Source organism: Acipenser ruthenus, chromosome 39, assembly GCF_902713425.1.
Source record: "Acipenser ruthenus chromosome 39, fAciRut3.2 maternal haplotype, whole genome shotgun sequence".
In the NCBI taxonomy this organism is placed as follows: Eukaryota; Metazoa; Chordata; class Actinopteri; order Acipenseriformes; family Acipenseridae; genus Acipenser; species Acipenser ruthenus.
Window position 1 is genome coordinate 7,513,411 of NC_081227.1, and position 22,720 is coordinate 7,536,130.

The 22,720-nt window shown below is 51.0% G+C and overlaps 1 protein-coding gene across 2 annotated transcripts in view; it reads left to right on the plus strand.

Moving 5' to 3' along the window:
• LOC117968823 (serine/threonine-protein kinase SIK3-like) overlaps window positions 1–22,720 on the plus strand; it is a 65,538-nt gene that overhangs the window by 25,773 nt on the left and 17,045 nt on the right. For both annotated transcript variants that reach the window (XM_059009576.1, XM_059009575.1), the window contains exons 2-12: window positions 9,704–9,820; window positions 10,109–10,172; window positions 12,573–12,734; window positions 13,364–13,488; window positions 14,319–14,442; window positions 17,216–17,334; window positions 17,430–17,540; window positions 17,661–17,798; window positions 19,856–19,933; window positions 20,419–20,528; window positions 20,973–21,126. In XM_059009576.1, the coding sequence (XP_058865559.1) occupies window positions 9,704–9,820; window positions 10,109–10,172; window positions 12,573–12,734; window positions 13,364–13,488; window positions 14,319–14,442; window positions 17,216–17,334; window positions 17,430–17,540; window positions 17,661–17,798; window positions 19,856–19,933; window positions 20,419–20,528; window positions 20,973–21,126 (1,302 nt within the window). The remainder of the gene's footprint in view (window positions 1–9,703; window positions 9,821–10,108; window positions 10,173–12,572; window positions 12,735–13,363; window positions 13,489–14,318; window positions 14,443–17,215; window positions 17,335–17,429; window positions 17,541–17,660; window positions 17,799–19,855; window positions 19,934–20,418; window positions 20,529–20,972; window positions 21,127–22,720) is intronic.

The window sequence follows — 22,720 nt, forward strand, 5'->3', positions numbered from 1 at the left end:
TTTTTCCAGCGTTGTGTAGGATTGTTCGAGAGTATGTTGTCGTCCAAGATGCTTGAAATTTGCATGAATATTTGTGGGGTTTTTTAACAGACGAGGAGTGCTTATAGCATGCGAAGTCATCATTGATGGTGAAGGATGCCTGCCTGCCTGCCACAGGGCTCCCCTGAGTGCTAAACCCTGCTACATAAAGACAGGGATTGCAGACACCACAAACCCTACATGACACGGCTTCCATGATTTTAGTACCTGAAATATTTGCGAGAAATTGACATTTGCAGAAATGAGAGGTTTGCTGACCTAAAGGGGTTTAACAGAATTCTGAGCAAAATACGAGGGAGTCCGTCCCGGGAGTTGTCTGGGAGAAGTGTCCAAAAAAACAGGAGAGTACAGATCTGCTCCCAGTATTGTGCAGCAGACTCGCTCGCATTTATAAATGCATTCTTCAGAACAGCCCTTCAGTTTCCTTCCTGCCTTAACAAAAGAAAAAGATGGAGTTCCTCTGTGTTTCTGCAGAAGATCATGAGGTGCGTGTTTCAAAAGGAGCTCTTTCATTGTGAAGCACCTGGCTGGCTGTGCCTCTGATTCTAAATGTGCTGTGCGTGGAATCAGTCCTTTTGCACTTCCCTTCCGGTCTCTGTTCTGCCGATCCCTCTGAGGAATGGTGCTGCCCGTGAAGAGATTCACAACTCCAGTACCATAGGCGTCCGGTGGTTTGTTTCATACAATCCGGCTTCAAAAATCAATTTTTCTCCTTTTTTTGTGTGTGTAAAACTTCTTGAAATAAAGCAATAGTGTTGAACTTCTTTATATCTGCAGAGTGAGTTATTTTTAAGTAGAATCAGGACGTTTTTTTGCTACTACTGTAGTTGGTAAAAACAAAACAGCTACAGTAACACGCATCATAATAAACTTTATTTCCCAGCGTGGTATCTGTGAATTCCATGTGTCTCGCAGTCTCTGTGAATTCCATGTGTCTCGCAGTCTCTGTGAATTCCATGCGTCTCGCAGTCTCTGTGAATTCCATGCGTCTCGCAGTCTCTGTGAATTCCATGTGTCTCGCAGTCTCTGTGAATTCCATGTGTCTCGCAGTCTCTGTGAATTCCATGTGTCTCGCAGTCTCTGTGAATTCCATGTGTCTCGCAGTCTCTGTGAATTCCATGTGTCTCACAGTCTCTGTGAATTCCATGTGTCTCGCAGTCTCTGTGAATTCCACGTGTCTCGCAGTCTCTGTGAATTCCACGTGTCTCGCAGTCTCGGCTGCCCCAGGGCTTCCCTCTGCTCTCCTGACTGACAGGAATGGGATATGTTGGGTTCCAGCAGGTTCAAAACAGTGAGTGAATGAATGGGTTCATGAAAGCAGATAAAACTGCTATAGGAAGCGATCAGGAGCAGCCATCCAGATTGCACTGCCAGGGTAGCAAACACTGTACACGAGAATCCAATTGATTGTGAGTGCGAGAAACACGAGCCTCGTGGATTCATATCATCAAATCTGATTCATATACGAATATAATAATAATCTTGAGCAGGTACAGCCTCTGTTTGTAACGTGGAGAGCAGCGTCTGTGGGACTCCTACCTGTGATTCACACCCATGTTTATGCGTCTGCACTGTGGTGACAGGGTTATAAGCTGGGCAGCAGTCTGTCAGTAATGATCACATGGGGCTGTTCCTCAGTCTTGCTGGCTGATAGGTGCTTTTGGTGGAGGCTTATCCCTAATGATAAAGAAAAGCTAAGAAAATAAGTCGGCAGATGTTTTTTTGGTGTCATCCGGCAAGGTTGCCCCACTCCGCTCATGTCCACGTACCCTTTATCAGGACTCGGCAGCTCAAGCGCCAGTGGAAACAGACTCTGTGGCTTGTTTGTCTGCCAAGTTTATGTGGCAGTGTTGCGGTTCAGCGCTCTGATCACTGGTCTGGTTGGGTCTGTGTCGGGGCAGTGAAGTGGTAGTGGTGAACGCACGGGCAGAGCCCCACAGAGCTGAACGGCTGCCACTTTACTGTGCGTCCACGTTAAAAACTCTACACCTTCATGGTTTTCAGTGTAACCCGACAGCAGGTGACAAAGGTTTTGAATGTTGAGGTAGCTGTCTTGTAAATATGTTCGTGTTTCTGTGCAGAGTGCAGAGCCTTCCTTTCCGTGGAGCGTCAGCTGTCCTTCATTCCAGAAGCTGAAATTGCAACACGCCAGAACACAGGAGCAAGTGATCCCTGCGCTTTATCTGTGATCAGCTTTCTCCTTCCTTGTTTACAGCTCAGAGTGTATGTAAGCTGCTGTCAGTCAATAGACTTGATTCACACACTTGGTATGCACATTCATTCCTGTCTGTATCAGTACACTCCACAGTAGAATACTATTTTACTGTTTACTATTATGATTGAACTTCTCAAAATAATGACTCCTCTCTGTAACTCCTGTCTGTCTTTAAGATCCCTGCCTCCTCTGACTTGCTGGGCTAAACACTGTTCGTGTGGTTCCCTAAAGAACGCCTTTTCTTTTAAACATGAACATTGTGCGGTAAAGAGTGATTCAGCGTCGATCGACCCAGACAGCGAGGCCCAGACAAAACAACAAACAGCCAGAGAAAATAAGACAAAAAAACTATTCGAGCACAGTAAATTAGCTGGGAAAAACCAAGCCTGTCAGAGGTCTTTTATTTGAGCTTAAAAAAAAAAACTGTTTGGCAACAGTAAGAAATGCACCCGCGGCACGCTTCTCAAAGATGGCACGCTGGATATGCACGCAAGTTTATTCTTCCTCTTTACTGACATGCCATGTGTTTCATTTAGAAACTTTTCATTTACATTTCAACACATTCATACCTAGTGAGACTCACAGTGCTACGCTTTTAACCCGGCGCGTATACAACATAAATAAAGCGATCAATGACTGACGTGTTTCATTAGTTAACTTGAATGCTCGCCGCCGTTCTCTGAAAACATAGACAGTGCGAGCGAGTGTGAGTTTCTAATTATAATAAAATGAAGATGAATGCCACGCTGTTTTAATAGCGTTACAGTGGGATCTGTCGAATTAATTGTTTGCAAGATGTTGTTTGAATATCGTTAGGAAAATGAATTTGCTTTGTATTTTAAGATGATGATGATGATGATGTCTGGAAAGGGCTGCACCTGTCTGGAGAGATGTTTAGAATCAAGGTTAATACACACCTCTACAAGGCAGAGGGTAGTACAGTAATGAGAAGATGCTGACACTGTTGTGATGAGCTTGATGCACAGGGATGCAGCGTGGTGTACCAGGGATGTTGCTGGACTACAGTTCCTCCTAAAGGGGAGTTGACAACCTGACAGCAACCTGCATCTGTCAACGCATGACTGCCCGCTGGCCGCTGGCCATCTTCTACAATAAAGCTGATGTGTTGGCATGCTTTTGTACTTTGCACTGTGGAATGCTGGCAAGCTGTATCGTTGCAGGATTTTCCTGGAGATGTTGAGCAAGGCTCTAGTGACACCCCTCATTCAAAGATGATCAGGAATGCCCAGAGCTCCTGCAGCGATGCTCTTATCCACAGTGTTCAGACAGGAATGCCCAGAGCTCCTGCAGCGATGCTCTTATCCACAGTGTTCAGGCAGGAATGCCCAGAGCTCCTGCAGCGATGCTCTTATCCACAGTGTTCAGGCAGGAATGCCCAGAGCTCCTGCAGCGATGCTCTTATCCACAGTGTTCAGGCAGGAATGCCCAGAGCTCGTGCAGCGATGCTCTTATCCACAGCGTTCAGACAGGAATGCCCAGAGCTCGTGCAGCGATGCTCTTATCCACAGCGTTCAGGCAGGAATTCCCAGAGCTCGTGCAGCGATGCTCTTATCCACAGTGTTCAAGCAGGAATGCCCAGAGCTCCTGCAGCGATGCTCTTATCCACAGTGTTCAGGCAGGAATGCCCAGAGCTCCTGCAGCGATGCTCTTATCCACAGTGTTCAGGCAGGAATGCCCAGAGCTCCTGCAGCGATGCTCTTATCCACAGCGTTCAGGCAGGAATGCCCAGAGCTTGTGCAGCGATGCTCTTATCCACAGTGTTCAGACAGGAATGCCCAGAGCTCCTGCAGTGATGCTCTTATCCACAGCGTTCAGGCAGGAATGCCCAGAGCTCCTGCAGCGATGCTCTTATCCACAGTGTTGAGACAGGAATGCCCAGAGCTCCTGCAGCGATGCTCTTATCCACAGCGTTCAAGCAGGAATGCCCAGAGCTCCTGCAGCGATGCTCTTATCCACAGTGTTGAGACAGGAATGCCCAGAGCTCCTGCAGCGATGCTCTTATCCACAGCGTTCAGGCAGGAATGCCCAGAGCTCCTGCAGCGATGCTCTTATCCACAGCGTTCAGGCAGGAATGCCCAGAGCTCCTGCAGCGATGCTCTTATCCACAGCGTTCAGGCAGGAATGCCCAGAGCTCCTGCAGCGATGCTCTTATCCACAGTGTTCAGGCAGGAATGCCCAGAGCTCCTGCAGCGATGCTCTTATCCACAGTGTTCAGGCAGGAATGCCCAGAGCTCCTGCCGTGATGCTCTTATCCACAGTGTTCAGGCAGGAATGCCCAGAGCTCCTGCAGCGATGCTCTTATCCACAGTGTTCAGGCAGAAGGAGCCGGTGCATCTCTGACTGCAGCCGCTGGCATTGGCAAAAAATGAGCAAGATGCAACTTTTGCCCTTCATAAAATTGCAGTAAGGGGGGCTCCTGAGTGGCGCATGTGGTCGGCTGACGGCAGACGCTTCGGAGGACAGGGTGTGTTCGTCTTCATCACTCCCAAGTCAGCGCGGGGGTGGTAGCGGTGAGCTGAGCTTAAAAAATACGGTTGGATATGTCAAATTGGGAGAAAAATGGGGTAAAATAAAAAAATGACTAAGACAAACATTAGCTGTATGAAATGTAGCAATATCTGTGCAAACATCATGTCCATCATGCATAATGTGATCTCACAGTTCTGCCCTGCATTTACAAAGGAACCTGAGAGTACATGTCATTCATCCTGGACAGAACGTCTCTACAAATAACTCCTCTGTGTGTGTGTGTGTGTGTGTTTATATATATAAGAAATGTTATTGGAAGTGAGTGTACCATAGCTCAAGCTTCATTCATTCCCTTCTCAAATACAGTTGTGGTTTGTGAGTAATACGCTGGTCATATAACAGTATGATGCGATTAAATATATCTTTGAGTTGATTATAAAGAGAGTCTACATTCATTTCTAATGTTTAATTAAAAAAGAGTAAAAGCTATGCAATGAAAAAAACATTTGATCAATTCAAGGCTGTTTCAATTAGTTTGAAATCGCGCTGGGCCAATACGACCTGAAACATAACAGACGTGCCTGAACTCTGAACATTATAGGGTTAGGGTTAAATGGGCTCTGGGACTCTCTTCTATTTAGGGCTCCTATCCTCTGTTGCATTCAAGTAAAACCCTATAAGTGAGATTTTACTGCATTTTGTTTCTAGGCAGGCCTGGTGAAGAGTTCTCCGTAGTTTTTAAGAGAAAGGCTGTAAATAAGGAAATGGCCAAGAGCTCCTGCAGATCCCTCCTGGAGCAGCCTGTCCTCATAGTGGACTGAGAGGGATTAGTCTCCCCACAGAGCTATCTGAAGCTGAGCTATTAAACACATAATACTCTGAATCGCTCTGCTTCTGCATGGCTATCTTTTCATCTCAGACAGAGCACTTTACAAAGAGCAAGGTGCCTTGACTGCAGCAGGTGTTGCTTAGTAACCTGACAGTGTCAGCTGGGGTATCTGAGGAGCAGGAGCCATTGCAAACACTGGCCATCACGGCAGGCAGCTGGTGTCTTTATTCAGGCTTTGTGCTCTCTTTCTTCCAGCTGCTCCGGTGCTGAGCTCAGCATGAAGCAGCCTCCATCTCCTCTGCAGTGCGCTGCACTCCCACGCAGCATGCATTGCACAGCATCTGCAGGTCTGTCTGCACTCTGCACCTGTGTGCCTAATACTAAGTGTGATCAGGATTCACATCCTCTCATAACCCTAGAAAATACCCCTGATGCATTGAGATTGTGCTTTTCACTGTGAATTATTAAATTCATGCTGATGCTGTACCAGTCCAGTCACAGACTGAAAGAATGGGTTTGATATTTGAACCTACTGTGTTGTGTGTGCTGTGCTCCCCTGCTGTGTTACGCAGTGGCCTCTCTGTATAGCTGGGGAGGGCTGCCTGTGACTCCAGCGAGCATCTCTCCAGAGCCAGAGATCTGAGTGTGTTGTGCCAGTGTGACTGTGCTAATAATAATAGTAATAGTAAGAGTAATGGTAATGCTAGTGTCGTAGGATCTCAGTAAGGTGCTGTGCTGTAGGTGGACCGCACTTTCCTTTTCTGCTGGGTCTCGCTGGAGGCTCAGTGTCAGCGAGGTTACTCTGAACTCGGAGCCTCGGCGGCAGCGAGGTTACTCTGAACTCGGAGCCTCGGCGGCAGCGAGGTTACTCTGAACTCGGAGCCTCGGCGGCAGCGAGGTTGCTCTGAACTCTCTGAACACGGAGCCTCGGCGGCAGCGAGGTTACTCTGAACTCGGAGCCTCGGCGGCAGCGAGGTTACTCTGAACTCGGAGCCTCGGCGGCAGCGAGGTTACTCTGAACACGGAGCCTCGGCGGCAGCGAGGTTACTCTGAACTCGGAGCCTCGGCGGCAGCGAGGTTACTCTGAACTCGGAGCCTCGGCGGCAGCGAGGTTACTCTGAACTCGGAGCCTCGGCGGCAGCGAGGTTACTCTGAACACGGAGCCTCGGCGGCAGCGAGGTTACTCTGAACTCGGAGCCTCGGCGGCAGCGAGGTTACTCTGAACTCGGAGCCTCGGCGGCAGCGAGGTTACTCTGAACTCGGAGCCTCGGCGGCAGCGAGGTTACTCTGAACTCGGAGCCTCGGCGGCAGCGAGGTTACTCTGAACTCGGAGCCTCGGCGGCAGCGAGGTTACTCTGAACTCGGAGCCTCGGCGGCAGCGAGGTTACTCTGAACTCGGAGCCTCGGCGGCAGCGAGGTTACTCTGAACTCGGAGCCTCGGCGGCAGCGAGGTTACTCTGAGCTCACAACTGCAGTTTTTTGTGAATGTTGAAAATGAATGGTTTGTTTGCTCCTGGTGGTTTTGATTTTCCACTGTGTGGAAGCTGTTTGATCGTGGTTTTGCTCGCTCTTAATGGCTGGATGAGTGCTCCCGGCTTCATGTTGGGCTCTGCAGTAACTTATCCAGCCTCCAGTGACCCGGCAGGGAAGGCCCAACGTGTTGTACGATCACATTGAATTCCATTGTGTGTCCCGGCTGCTTGGAAACCCAGGCTTCATTATAAAAGATGCTCTTTCCTGCCATGCCTCTGATCTTGGGACAGTTTTCTAGTAAATCAGCTCAGATTCATTATCCCTTTTGCTCCAGTGCAAAGCTGTTGATTTCTGTAGACACTTGGTGCAGTCCTCAGCCCAGGAACTGACATTCACTCTGATGCGTGAGAGTGTTTTCTAGTTTTGAAGCAGTTTTTTTTTTTTTTTTTTTGCACTCGAGTCAATCTAAGACCAGAGACTGAGCAGGAAGGATAGAGACCGCAATCACACTCGTTAACTTAATTAGTAACCTTTTATCAGTTCACTGCAGGCTTTGCTGTGTGTAATGCTAAACAAAATGAATCTGTAAAATCCAGCAGTTCACATTCTTGCATCTATTGGGGGAAAAGAAAAAAAAGCTCTTTATAAAAAGCATAGTACTGTAACCTGTTCAGAACACATGTCTTGTCACACAGCACACAGAATACACACACATGCAGACACAGACACACACACGCAGACACATGCACGCACGCACAGACACACACACACGGCTGAACTGTGTGCCTGCCTGCCTGCCAAGAACCCAGCAGCATGTCCTAATTGAAGAGTGTGGTTTTGTGTTGTAATGCTCACATCACTTGTTGACTGAGTTCCAGATGATCTGAACACTGAGTCCTGCTGTCACACACAGCAGCATGAACAAGCTCTCTCTCCCCCTCTCTCTCTCTCTCCTCTTCCCCCTCTCTCTTTCTCCTCTCTCCCCTCTCTCTTGCTCCCTCTCTCCTCTCTCTCCCTCCTTCTCTCTCTGTCTCTCTCTCTCCCCCTCTCTCTCTCTCTGTCTCTCTCTCTGTCTCTCTTTCTCCTGTCTTTCTCCCTCCCTCTCGCTCTCTCTCGCTCTCTGTCTCTCTCTGTCTCATTCTGTCATGTTTTGGTTACATGACTATTTATTTGTTTATTTAGAACAGTGATATAGCCCCATGGTTCTCCCACTCACATTGAAATACCCCGCAGTGCTCATTTTACTTCAATTGTTTTTACCTCCTTCTCCTTAATTCTTCCTCGTCTCCCAGTGGCACTCCTGCTACCTCCCCCTATTTATCTCCCTACTAGAATCACTGAAGCCTGCCTGTCTCCCTGCCTCCCTGCCTCCCTCCCTGCCTGTCTCTTTCCGCTGGCTTGTTTGTGCTGCAGCTGCCAGCGTCCAGCTCATTGTTACCGCATGAGGTCACCTTAGCAACAGGGACTGTTTCTGCCATTCCATTCTGTGTGTCATCCTCAGAGCTGGTGAGGCTGCTTCTGAGAGACTGGGATGGGAGGGGAGATTGCTGTCCAGTTGCACTGCACTGGCCAGCGCGTCCCTGCTCATGGGCTGGCAGAGTGAGTGTCTTGGCGGCAGGCAGGCAGGCAGGCAGGCAATCCTCATTGGAGATTTCCTCTTTCCTCATACCGTGGCTCCCAGAGCAGCTCAGCCTGCCCTGAGACTCTGACTAGCGGGATTCCCCTCCGCTCAGACTGCCGTCCGTTCCCATGTGAGTCATTCCTCAAAGTTCTTTGGTGTGTCTCTCCCCACATCTGTTATCAACTGTGTACACTGTACCGTTTCAATTAGAGAGTCTTTACCAGATGTCCTATAAAAAGACTCCCCAGGCTTTTTAGTTGTGAAAAAATACCGCAGCGTGGCCCGTGTTCGTTGGGAAAACCCCTCTCTCCCTCCCTGAGTTTTCTCGGTTCTTGGAAACATGCAAGGGTACTGAGAGTGAGATCTGGTTTGGCTTTGCGCAGATTAAAGCAAGCCTCACCCTGACCGCCTCTGTGACTTCACGTGAAGGCGTTCTGTGTTACTGTCTTTGCACGCCTTGTAATGCAAGCACAATGCTCATTGTTTCAGACGATTCTTTTAGTAGGACCTGGTTGCAATGAAACCCTGGAGTGATAGTTGATAGTGATCCATGAATACCAGGATAGGGAAACCACGACAAGCCCCCAAATCCACGTGTTTCCCTTTCCTGTGATGGCTGTCTTTGTCTCTGGGAGTCCCAGCTGAAGCAGGCTGTTCCTCAGCTCTGAGGCAGGCTGCCCTCAAAGAGACCGCGCCGGCACTTTGATATGCCTCCCTTTGAAAGTCAGCTGCTGGGTGGAGCTGGCATACGTGGCCTGCAGGGTTTCTGTTAAATGAAAGACATGAGAAGTGACAGACCCTCTGTGTTAGCCTTCCTGCAGCAGGAGCAGCAGCATTAACCCCTGCGCTCCCTGTACGTGAATCTCTGCCGTCTCTGCACTCAGAGGTGCCACACAGGAGGTGCTGTAGTGGAACCTGAGTTCAGTCCCATTTGGGGACCACCTGGTCGTAGAATGTCCACCCTGTCCACTTTCCAATCAAAGTGTCCTCAGTCTCTGTCTGTCTTCGAGTGATTCACCTCTGGTCTTTATTTCAGGTGGCCATTAAGATTGTTGACAAGACGCAGCTGGATGATGAGAACCTGAAGAAGATCTTCAGAGAGGTTGAGATCATGAAGATGCTGCGACACCCTCACATCATCCGGCTCTACCAGGTATGAGCGCTCGCCGTGTCTGTGTGCGTGTCTGAGCGTGCGTGTGTGTGTGTCTGTGTGTGTGTCTGTGAGCGTGTGTCAGTGTGTTTCTGTATTCTGTAAGTGTGTGTTGCTGTGAGTGTGTCTGTTTTACTTTCTGTTATCCTGTTTAATTAAGTAGCTATCTCTTACCTTGCACAGGTGCAGTGTGGATTACCCACAGTACAGTGTAGTGTAGGTGATGTCCACGAGGATGAATGCATGGTCCGTTTCTTTATGTTGTGTCTGTCTCTTTGTGCTCCTCCCAAGGTCATGGAGACAGAACGCATGATCTATCTGGTGACGGAGTACGCCAGCGGCGGGGAGATATTCGGTAAGTGTTAGCTTCAGATTGTTTGCTAATGAACTCTCTCTCTTCGTTTTTGTTTCTCGGGTTGATGTTTTGAGTTGATGTTTTGAGATAGCCCTCTTCTCTCTCCCAAGCCCCCCAACCCTCTTCTCTCTCCCCTGCCCCCCAACCCTCTTCTCTCTCCCAAGCCCCCCAGCCCTCTTCTCTCTCCCAAGCCCCCCAGCCCTCTTCTCTCTCCCAAGCCCCCCAGCCCTCTTCTCTCTCCCCTGCCCCCCAGCCCTCTTCTCTCTCCCCTGCCCCCCAGCCCTCTTCTCTCTCCCAAGCCCCCCAGCCCTCTTCTCTCTCCCAAGCCCCCAGCCCTCTTCTCTCTCCCAAGCCCCCCAACCCTCTTCTCTCTCCCAAGCCCCCCAGCCCTCTTCTCTCTCCCAAGCCCCCCAGCCCTCTTCTCTCTCCCCTGCCCCCCAGGCCTCTTCTCTCTCCCCTGCCCCCCAGCCCTCTTCTCTCTCTCCCGCCCCCAGCACTCTTCTCTCTCCCCTGCCCCCCAGCCCTCTTCTCTCTCCCCTGCCCCCCAGCCCTCTTCTCTCTCCCGCCCCCCAGCCCTCTTCTCTCTCTCTCCCGCCCCCAGCCCTCTTCTCTCTCTCCTGCCCCCCAGCCCTCTTCTCTCTCCCGCCCCCAGCCCTCTTCTCTCTCCCCTGCCCCCCAGCCCTCTTCTCTCTCCCCTGCCCCCCAGGCCTCTTCTCTCCCCTGCCCCCCAGGCCTCTTCTCTCTCCCCTGCCCCCCAGGCCTCTTCTCTCTCCCCTGCCCCCCAACCCTCTTCTCTCTCTCCCGCCCCCCAGCCCTCTTCTCTCTCCCCCGCCCCCTAGCCCTCTTCTCTCTCCCCCGCCCCCCAGCCCTCTTCTCTCTCCCCTGCCCCCCAGCCCTCTTCTCTCTCCCCTGCCCCCCAGCCCTCTTCTCTCTCCCCTGCCCCCCAGCCCTCTTCTCTCCCCTGCCCCCCAGCCCTCTTCTCTCCCCCGCCCCCCAGCCCTCTTCTCCCTTGGCAGTCGAGTCTCATTGCAGGTGTTTGTGATCTGATCTATTCTGCGGTGTGTCTTGTTTTTATGTTTTATGGATGTAAGCAGAAACAGTTCCAGGAATAGGGAAGTTGCAACACCATCAGACTGTGTTTTTTTACTATGATTCTTGCTGACTCTGTTTCAAGTAGCAGAGGACGATGCACAGATTTACTGAGTAGATGTTGTATTTACAGAGCACTGCAGCCAGTGTAAACTCTCCTGACAGTGGTCCCCTCACACTGTTCCACACAAACACACTGGTACATATCACATCTGCGGACGCTTGCACTCTTTTTCCAGCATGCTGCAGTTCTCCAGCAGTGCAATGTTACTGGAATATTATCCCCATGCTTTGACCGTGGCGCAGTGCAGCAGTAAGCACCTCTAGCTGCTAGTGGGACTGGGAGATGGCAGCCCGGAGGAGCAGTGAGGTTTGAGATGTGTTTCTCATGAATGGAAGGGGCTGCAGCTCCAGGAAATGGCAGACCTCAGTGGAATGTAAACTATTCCAGTGTGTATGTGTGCGTGCGTGCGTGTGTGCGTGTGTGTGTTCACTCTGTGCCACGTTTCCCAATTTGTAAATATGAAGGGGCATTTCCAGGATGCTGTGAGGATTGGTAGGGCAGGCCTGGGCTGTGCTCAGAGAGCGAGAGAAATACTTTCCCTTCACAAAATAAGCAGCCTGCCGGAGAGGACCAGAATCCATGGCTAATGTTTTCAGAGTAGCTCAGTCAATGAGAGACTCAAACAGGGAAAAACAGCCAGCTGTCAGAGACGGAGAGAGAGAAACATTGCAAAGATGCTCACAGAATTGTCATTTTTTTTTTTTTTTTTTTTTATCTTATCTTAAAGGCATTTTCTTGAACATTTTATTCTCTATGGCGCCATAATGAAAAACAAAATACCTTCAGCACCTGGGCAGGGGTCCTGTGATAATGACGCGGGTGCTGGGATTGATTTGAAAGCTATGATGCCCAGTTTCTTGTTTATTGCTGTGGAGTCCCCTCAGTAATTCAGCATCGGCAGGGCTGGCCCTGTGGGGGAGAGTCTGCCTCTGGGGACCAGCCTCTCGGGCACTGCCCTGGGAGCCACCTCATTCCAGGGTTAGTTTAGACACAGCAGATCCCCACAATTGAATACAGTATGAGGGCTGGAAATAAGACTCCTACTGCACAGCAGTTTCACCCTCCAGGCTTCATCGGAGCTTGATTAGCCGCAGTGCACAGGTAACAAGCTCAGGTGTGACGTCTTAATGGCTCAAACTGCAGTGCCATGGGAGTGGTATTTTCATCCTGCAGTGTCCTGAGAGCCAGCAGATTCAATAGAGCATGAAGAGCGTCGTGCTGGGCTCATGTTCTGTTCTGTGCCGCAGATCACCTGGTGGCTCACGGGCGCATGGCGGAGAAGGAAGCACGCAGGAAGTTCAAGCAGATTGTGGCGGCGGTGCATTTCTGTCACTGCAGGAACATCGTGCACCGCGACCTGAAGGCAGAGAACCTGCTGCTGGACAACAACCTCAACATGAAGATCGCAGGTAGGGGGCGCTGCCTCTGTGACTGTGTGTGATAGGAGATGCTCTCCAGGGGTAACCCCTCTGCTGGGCTGGTGTGTGTGTGTGTGTGTGTGTGTGTGTGTGTGTGTGTGTGTGTGTGTGTGTGTGTGTGTGTGTGAGGGAGGAGGACGGGGACAGTAACACAGGGACATGAGCTGCACAGCCCACCTGCCTGCTCAGCATTCCCCACACCCAAGACTAGCAGGAGAACCCACTCCATGCACACACACTGACACGCGCACACACACACTGACACGCGCACACACACACTGACACGCGCACACACACTGACACGAGCACACACACTGACATGCGCACACATACACACACGCACACACTGACGCGCACACACACTGACACACGCACATACACACAGGTACACACTGACACGCGCGCACACACACACACTGACATGCGCACACACACACACACTGACATGCGCACACACTGACATACACAGACACACGCACACACACACTGTAACCTGTTCTGAGTCAGGCCCTGTGAAATGGCCTTGTCGCTCTGTTTTTCTTACCAGTACATTGTCTCTTTCTCTCTCTCTCTCTCTCTCTCTCTTTCTCTCTCTCTCTCTCCCTGACTCTGCCCTGCAGATTTTGGGTTCAGTAATCTGTTCTCTCGAGGCCAGCTCTTGAAGACGTGGTGCGGCAGCCCCCCCTACGCGGCCCCTGAGCTCTTTGAGGGCAAGGAGTACGACGGGCCCAAAGTGGACATCTGGGTGAGTGTGAGCCCCCAAACACAGTGAGCCCCTAAAAACGATACCCTGGCCATGTGCACACTGACCTCTCCTCCCCTAGGCAGAGTCTCGGAGCGGTGCTGTGTGTGTGTGTGTGTGTATGTACACTGACCTCTCTCTCTCTCTCTCTCTCCTAGGCAGAGTCTCGGAGTGGTGCTGTGTGTGTGTGTGTGTGTGTGTGTGTGTGTGTGCACACTGACCTCTCCTCTCTCTCTCTCTCTCCTATGCAGAGTCTCGGAGCGGTGCTGTGTGTGTGTGCGTGTGTGTGTGTGTGTGTGTGCGTGTGCACACTGACCTCTCCTCTCTCTCTCTCTCTCCTATGCAGAGTCTCGGAGTGGTGCTCTATGTGCTGGTGTGTGTGTGTGTGCACACTGACCTCTCCTCTCTCTCTCTCTCTCCTATGCAGAGTCTCGGAGTGGTGCTCTATGTGCTGGTGTGTGTGTGTGTGTGTGTGTGTGTGCACACTGACCTCTCCTCTCTCTCCCTCTCTCCTATGCAGAGTCTCGGAGTGGTGCTCTATGTGCTGGTGTGTGTGTGTGTGTGTGTGTGTGTGTGTGCACACTGACCTCTCCTCTCTCTCTCTCTCTCTCTCCTATGCAGAGTCTCGGAGTGGTGCTCTATGTGCTGGTGTGTGTGTGTGTGTGTGTGTGTGTGTGTGTGCACACTGACCTCTCCTCTCTCTCTCTCTCTCTCTCCTATGCAGAGTCTCGGAGTGGTGCTCTATGTGCTGTTGTGTGTGTGTGTGTGTGTGTGTGTGTGTGTGTGTGTGTGTGCACACTGACCTCTCCTCTCTCTCTCTCTCTCCTATGCAGAGTCTCGGAGTGGTGCTCTATGTGCTGGTGTGTGGTGCCCTGCCCTTCGATGGCAGCACTCTGCAGAACCTGCGTGCCCGAGTGCTGAGCGGCAAGTTCCGCATCCCCTTCTTCATGTCCACAGGTGAGCAGCCCGACCCTTCCACTGGGACACCTGCATCCAGACCAGATCACTGGAATGGATAGGGCTTCTTTATATAGCGCCTTTCATACCCCTGCAAAGCGCTTTGCATGTCCTTAAAACAGAAAGAAGATGGAGGAAAAACTACAGAATAGCAATACATCATTATCATCATCATCATAGCAAGAAATAATAATTAAAACAATCTAAACAACATAAGAGAACAGGAAATGAATAAGAACGATAAATAAAACACAACATTACAAAAATGAGCAAATAAAATAGATACAAAAAATTATATTTGTCAGGTTAAAAAAGGCTGTAAAGGTAAGTGGTTAATCTTAATATTGACTGAAGCAGCATCTAACAGAAAAGGACAGTGTATCTGGGGGCTTTATAACTGAATGCACTTTCTCCTCCTTTTCAATTTGACCTTAAAATGCACATATGGGACAAAATCTCTTGGGTAATCCGGTGCCATTCAGTGTTTTATGTCTTGAGAAAGATATTTTAAAATCAGTTCAGAATGGCGCTGGAAGCCAGGGCAGTGAGGCCAGCGCAGGAGTTGTGTGAGCCTGTTTCTGTGTTCTAGTGAGAACCCTCGCAGCTGCATTCTGAACAAGGTGCGAACGAGATGAAGGGGGACTGAAATAGCAGTGATGTCACCAAGGTTTACAGAAATTACACCATCTCTTGAAACTGGGCCCAGTGTTTCCTCCCATGTTTTCTGCATGGAGTTCAAACCACATTGTTAAACAATACAGAAAGCACTGGTAGTGGATCATGATCCTGCCCCTACCCCGCTTCACCCCAGTTATTTCTTGCTGTCGTGTGCATGGTGAGGAATCGCTGGCATGTTGCTGGACAGCCCCTTGCTTTTTGAGCGCAGTGATCATCTGGGTGGTCCCTGTTCATCTGGAGATTGCCTTAGCTGCTGGAAGATGCAACAAGTCTCTACGGTAACCGAAAGGTGCAACAACAGGTTTCTATGGCGACTCCTGAGTGGTGCAGGTTGCCATAGCGACGGCTGGGTTTGCATATATATTGGAGTGTTTATTGAAGTCACCTGAGCGAGGGGAAGGGGTCCAATCTTCAACGCTGCAGCACTCACAACACCAAGACACACATTTCAATTAGAATCTGAACAGATCAAAAAACGGGCTGCGTGGCAATTATTACAAATCTAATCCAGGTCCTAATCTTGAACTACCTTCCCTAACATCACCAGAGCCTCCCCCTGCACTGCTGAGAGATCCTGCTTTCCATCACCTTGGCCTCTCCTTCAAAGGTGTAACCGTGTCCCTGCACAGATCATTCTAGCATTGCCCTGTGCCTCTCCCCGTGTCCCTGCACAGATCATTCTAGCATTGCTCTGTGCCTCTCCCCGTGTCCCTGCACAGATCATTCTAGCATTGCCCTGTGCCTCTCCCCGTGTCCCTGCACAGATCATTCTAGCATTGCCCTGTGCCGCTCCCCGTGTCCCTGCACAGATCATTCTAGCATTGCCCTGTGCCGCTCCCCGTGTCCCTGCACAGATCATTCTAGCATTGCCCGGTGCCTCTCCCCGTGTCCCTGCACAGATCATTCTAGCATTGCCCGGTGCCTCTCCCCGTGTCCCTGCACAGATCATTCTAGCATTGCCCTGTGCCTCTCCCCGTGTCCCTGCACAGATCATTCTAGCATTACCCTGTGCCTCTCCCCGTGTCCCTGCACAGATCATTCTAGCATTGCCCGGTGCCTCTCCCCGTGTCCCTGCACAGATCATTCTAGCATAGCCCTGTGCCTCTCCCCGTGTCCCTGCACAGATCATTCTAGCATTGCCCTGTGCCTCTCCCCGTGTCCCTGCACAGATCATTCTAGCATAGCCCTGTGCCTCTCCCCGTGTCCCTGCACAGATCATTCTAGCATTGCTCTGTGCCTCTCCCCGTGTCCGCAGGACAGGGCTCACCGCGAATGAGCAGCCTGTAACTACCGCCTCGCTCAGCGGAGCTGCATGGGTTTTGGGTGCCTGTTCTGTTATTGGAAGCGTGGGTATGAAATCCTGCCTGTGTAATCCCCCGCCCTCTGAAAGACAAGATGATTCATGTGTTTCCAGGTAACATTCACTGCTGGTTAACAACAAAATACAACTAAGACAGCTTTTCTGTGTCAGCAAAATCCCCCGAGCTATGGGAAGTGTGAAAACTGCAGTTATCAGGAAACTGGTGTGACTCTTCCTGCCTTTCCAGTGTTAAGGTTTGGTCTCTTTTTCTTCAATCTGCATGCACACATGTCGAGTGCACAGTTTTGTTTTTCAGTTTCTCTGCCTAGTAAGAGAGGTCTCAGTGCCCCGGGTGCATTGTTTAGAGGTGGTGTTCTTCATCGGAGTTGAATCGCACTGCTGGTAGCCCAGGCTCTGCTCACCCACGTTCTGTTTTGGATAATCAGGGTTGTAGCGAGTATTGTTTGTATATCAGGTCAAAGCTCACTGAGACACAAGGAAGGTGACTTTCGCTGCAGATTTGAACTGGCTGTTTGCTTCCAACCCATTGGGTCCTGGCTGAACAGAATCACAGCCTCCCCACTGCAGGGCCAGGTCTGCAGGCTGCAGTTTCAGAAATGCTGCACTGAACTCAGCTGCTCTGCTCGTGGGGCTCCACCGGTCTCAGATTGCCCTCCTGTGGGTGTGAAAGGTACTGCAGGTGGAGTCAGCTTTTTCACAACCAGTACAGTGATGCAAGCTGGCTCCCTGTGTGTCTGCCTGCCCCTCGGTATTCACTGCATGTCTTTCCCACAGAGTGCGAGTACCTGATCAGGCACATGTTGGTTCTGGACCCTAGCAAGCGTCTCACAATGGAGCAGATCTGCCGCCACAAGTGGGTGAAGCTGGGAGACCCTGACCCCGAATTCGACAGGGTGAGTCCTGCACCCCCCCGCCCCCCCCCCCCACACTGCACCTGATTGCAGAGTGCAGAGAGTTCACTGACCCTCTATCTCCTCTCCCTCTCTAGCTCATCGCAGAGTGCCAGCAGTTGAAGACAGAGAGGCAGGCTGAGCCCATCAATGACCAGGTGCTGCTGGCCATGGTAGAGATGGGACTGGACAGGGAGCGCACACTACAGGTACCGCCACTAGAAGGAGTCTTAAAGACTAGCAACGTCATAGACATGTTGTTTTAGTTGAATAGGTTTGTGTGCCAGCCATGTAACATCGACTCTCTTAACTGTATCTCCCCTCTGCAGTCTCTGAGGACAGACGCCTACGATCACTATAGCGCCATCTACAGTTTGCTGTGTGACCGGCTGAAGAGACACAAGACCCTGCACATCTCTCCTCCCAGCCTGTCTCGAACCATGGGCTACCCAGCAGCCAGCATGCAGGTAACTGAGCCTACAGGGGATTTCTCTATTGAAGCTCAGAGAAAACACTCCCACTCCCACATGCACACACACATACTGCACTGTGCTTGAAAACACAAACACTGTGTTGCTGATGGCAGTGTGTGTGTGTTAGTGTTGCTGATGGCAGTGTGTGTGTTGGTGTTGCTGATGGCAGTGTGTGTGTTGGTGTTGCTGATGGCAGTGTGTGTGTTGGTGTTGCTGATGGCAGTGTGTGTGTGTTGGTGTTGCTGATGGCAGTGTGTGTGTTGGTGTTGCTGATGGCAGTGTGTGTGTTGGTGTTGCTGATGGCAGTGTGTGTGTGTTAGTGTTGCTGATGGCAGTGTGTGTGTTGGTGTTGCTGATGGCAGTGTGTGTGTTGGTGTTGCTGATGGCAGTGTGTGTGTGTTAGTGTTGCTGATGGCAGTGTGTGTGTTGGTGTTGCTGATGGCAGTGTGTGTGTGTTAGTGTTGCTGATGGCAGTGTGTGTGTTGGTGTTGCTGATGGCAGTGTGTGTGTTGGTGTTGCTGATGGCAGTGTGTGTGTGTGTTGGTGTTGCTGATGGCAGTGTGTGTGTTGGTGTTGCTGATGGCAGTGTGTGTGTTGGTGTTGCTGATGGCAGTGTGTGTGTGTTGGTGTTGCTGATGGCAGTGTGTGTGTTGGTGTTGCTGATGGCAGTGTGTGTGTTGGTGTTGCTGATGGCAGTGTGTGTGTGTGTTGGTGTTGCTGATGGCAGTGTGTGTGTGTTGGTGTTGCTGATGGCAGTGTGTGTGTTGGTGTTGCTGATGGCAGTGTGTGTGTGTTAGTGTTGCTGATGGCAGTGTGTGTGTTGGTGTTGCTGATGGCAGTGTGTGTGTGTTGGTGTTGCTGATGGCAGTGTGTGTGTGTTGGTGTTGCTGATGGCAGTGTGTGTGTGTTAGTGTTGCTGATGGCAGTGTGTGTGTTGGTGTTGCTGATGGCAGTGTGTGTGTGTTGGTGTTGCTGATGGCTGTGTGTGTGTTAGTGTTGCTGATGGCAGTGTGTGTGTTGGTGTTGCTGATGGCAGGGTGTGTGTGTTAGTGTTGCTGATGGCAGTGTGTGTGTTGGTGTTGCTGATGGCAGTGTGTGTGTGTTGGTGTTGCTGATGGCAGTGTGTGTGTGTTGGTGTTGCTGATGGCAGTGTGTGTTAGTGTTGCTGATGGCAGTGTGTGTGTGTTGGTGTTGCTGATGGCAGTGTGTGTGTGTTGGTGTTGCTGATGGCAGTGTGTGTGTGTGTTGGTGTTGCTGATGGCAGTGTGTGTGTGTGTTGGTGTTGCTGATGGCAGTGTGTGTGTGTGTTGGTGTTGCTGATGGCAGTGTGTGTGTGTTAGTGTTGCTGATGGCAGTGTGTGTGTTGGTGTTGCTGATGGCAGTGTGTGTGTTGGTGTTGCTGATGGCAGTGTGTGTGTGTTAGTGTTACTGATGGCAGTGTGTGTGTTGGTGTTGCTGATGGCAGTGTGTGTGTTGGTGTTGCTGATGGCAGTGTGTGTGTGTGTTGGTGTTGCTGATGGCAGTGTGTGTGTGTTAGTGTTGCTGATGGCAGTGTGTGTGTTAGTGTTGCTGATGGCAGTGTGTGTGTGTTGGTGTTGCTGATGGCAGTGTGTGTGTGTGTTGGTGTTGCTGATGGCAGTGTGTGTGTTAGTGTTGCTGATGGCAGTGTGTGTGTTGGTGTTGCTGATAGCAGTGTGTGTGTTGGTGTTGCTGATGGCAGTGTGTGTGTGTTGGTGTTGCTGATGGCAGTGTGTGTGTGTTAGTGTTGCTGATGGCAGTGTGTGTGTGTTGGTGTTGCTGATGGCAGTGTGTGTGTGTAGTGTTGCTGATGGCAGTGTGTGTGTTGGTGTTGCTGATGGCAGTGTGTGTGTGTTGGTGTTGCTGATGGCAGTGTGTGTGTGTGTTGGTGTTGCTGATGGCAGTGTGTGTGTGTTAGTGTTGCTGATGGCAGTGTGTGTGTTGGTGTTGCTGATGGCAGTGTGTGTGTTGGTGTTGCTGATGGCAGTGTGTCAGTCCGTATCATTCTCATGTCTCTCCTCTGTCCCTGGCAGGCCGAGCAGCCTGGGAACCCCGTCAGCATCACTGTCCCCCAGGTGCAGCTCATCAATCCAGACAATCAGATTGTGGAGGTCAGTGCTCTGCAGTATGTTAAGCGTCCCTGGTACCCACACACTATGAAACCTCTTCCGAAGCCCTTAGTCAATATTCCTATCCTCTGCACAGTGCTGTGGTCACAGTGTTTCACTCACCAGGGTGAACACTGGGATTTGAGCCTCTGGCCCTATGAGGATGTGACAGAGACTGTTAAGAAGCTGAGGCTCTCAGAGCAGCCCAGACTTCACTTGCAGCCCGCTGAGTCCCTGAGCGATTTACTGCAGTGGTCTGTGTGAGTCCCCAAAGGGCTGCGCTGTCTGAGTCCTGAAGAAACACTGACCCTGCCCACTGTAGGAGCTACACTAAATGTATCTGATCACTAGAAATACTAGTTTAACTTGAGCCTCGTCTGTGCTTCAGATATCCCAGGTTGTAAATACGCTACCTTTGTGAATGTGAGAACACTCTGCACACACGTTTCTTGACGTACTGTATGTATTTGTGTCCCCTCTCTCTCCAGACGGACGGCACGATGACTCTGGACAGTGACGATGGGGAGGAGCCGTCTCCGGAGGCCATGGCGCGGTACCTGTCCATGCGCCGGCACACTGTGGGCGTGGCAGACCCGCGGTGAGTGTCTGTCTGCCCTGCGTGGGCACAGCTCACATGCAGAGCACATGGATGAGAACCTGGGATAAAAACACTGAATTCAGCTGATAATTACTTACTGCTTAACATGCGCCAGGAATCAGTCCTTTTGCAATGGATTGGTTTGAATCAGAACACAAATGAATCGATTCCTCCAACAGGGAGCTTGAATGGGTTGAGACGTTATAAACAGGGTAGCATCGTCCAGGTAAGACTGAGGACAAGAAGACCACCAAGCGCCTGCTGAGTGGGGCTGTGTTGCGATTGGCTGTGCAGTTTAACCCCACTGTGATGTGGTGTAGCAGCTTTATTAATATTATTAGTATTAGAATGTGTGACTCCCATAGTCCTAGCACAGCAGCAGTGTTACCAGTAAGAGGCTGTGTGTGTGTGGCTGGGTGTTAATGGTTCATTGTTTGGTCTCAGAACGGAGATGGCCGAGGAGCTCCAGAAGCTGGTCCCAGGCTTCCCCCGCTTGGCCCCCCAGGCCCCGTTCATGCCTCTGGCCCCCAATGTGAATTTCATGCAGAACCTGATGCCCATGCAAAACATGCAGCATGCTGCCCAGCTGGAGTACAAGGTAAGCTGAACACTGCAGCTGTGTGTGTGTGTGTGTGTGTGTGTGTGTCTGTGTGTCTGTGTGTGTGTCTGTGTGTGTGTCTGTGTGTGTTCGGGTCTCTGTCTGTGTGTGTTCGGGTCTCTGTCTGTCTGTGTGTGTTCGGGTCTCTGTCTGTGTGTCTGTCTGTGTGTGTTCGGGCCTCTGTCTGTGTGTGTCTGTGTGTGTTCGGGTCTCTGTCTGTCTGTGTGTTCGGGTCTCTGTCTGTGTGTCTGTCTGTGTGTGTTGGGGTCTCTGTCTGTGTGTGTGTCTGTGTGTGTTCGGGTCTCTGTCTGTGTGTCTGTCTGTGTGTGTTCGGGTCTCTGTCTGTGTGTGTCTGTGTGTGTTCGGGTCTCTGTCTGTGTGTGTGTCTGTGTGTGTTCGGGTCTCTGTGTGTCTGTCTGTGTGTTCGGGTCTCTGTCTTCGGGTCTCTGTTTGTGTGTCTGTGTGTGTTCGGGTCTCTGTCTGTGTGTCTGTCTGTGTGTTCGGGTCTCTGTCTGTGTGTCTGTCTGTGTGTGTTCGGGTCTCTGTCTGTGTGTCTGTCTGTGTGTGTGTCTGTGTGTGTTCAGGTCTCTGTCTGTGTGTGTGTCTGTGTGTGTTCGGGTCTCTGTGTGTCTGTCTGTGTGTTCGGGTCTCTGTCTGTGTGTGTGTCTGTGTGTGTTCGGGTCTCTGTCTGTGTGTTCGGGTCTCTGTCTGTGTGTGTGTCTGTGTGTTCGGGTCTCTGTCTGTGTGTGTGTCTGTGTGTGTTCGGGTCTCTGTCTGTGTGTGTGTCTGTGTGTGTTCGGGTCTCTGTCTGTGTTGGTCTCTGTCTGTGTGTGTGTCTGTGTGTGTTCGGGTCTCTGTCTGTGTGTTCGGGTCTCTGTGTGTCTGTCTGTGTGTGTTCGGGTCTCTGTCTGTGTGTCTGTCTGTGTGTGTTCGGGTCTCTGTCTGTGTGTCTGTCTGTGTGTTCGGGTCTCTGTCTGTGTGTCTGTCTGTGTGTGTTCGGGTCTCTGTGTGTCTGTCTGTGTGTGTTCGGGTCTCTGTCTGTGTGTCTGTCTGTGTGTGTTCGGGTCTCTGTCTGTGTGTGTGTCTGTGTGTGTTCGGGTCTCTGTCTGTGTGTGTTCGGGTCTCTGTCTGTGTGTGTGTGTGTTCGGGTCTCTGTCTGTGTGTTCGGGTCTCTGTCTGTGTGTGTGTCTGTCTGTGTGTTCGGGTCTCTGTCTGTGTGTTCGGGTCTCTGTGTGTTCGGGTCTCTGTCTATGTCTGTGTGTGTTCGGGTCTCTTTGTGTCTGTCTGTGTTCGGGTCTCTGTGTGTGTGTCTGTCTGTCTGTGTTCGGGTCTCTGTGTGTGTGTGGGTCTCTGTCTCTGTGTATGTGTCTGTGTGTGTGTCTGTGTGTTCAGGTCTCTGTCTGTCTCTGTGTGCGTGTTCGGGTCTCTGTCTGTGTGTTCAGGTCTCTGTCTGTGTGTCTGTCTGTGTGTGTGTGTGTGTGTGTGTGTGTGTGTGTGTTCGGGTCTCTGTCTGTGTGTGTTCGGGTCTCTGTTTGTGTGTGTGTGTGTGTTCGGGTCTCTGTTTGTGTGTGTGTGTGTGTGTGTGTGTGTTCTG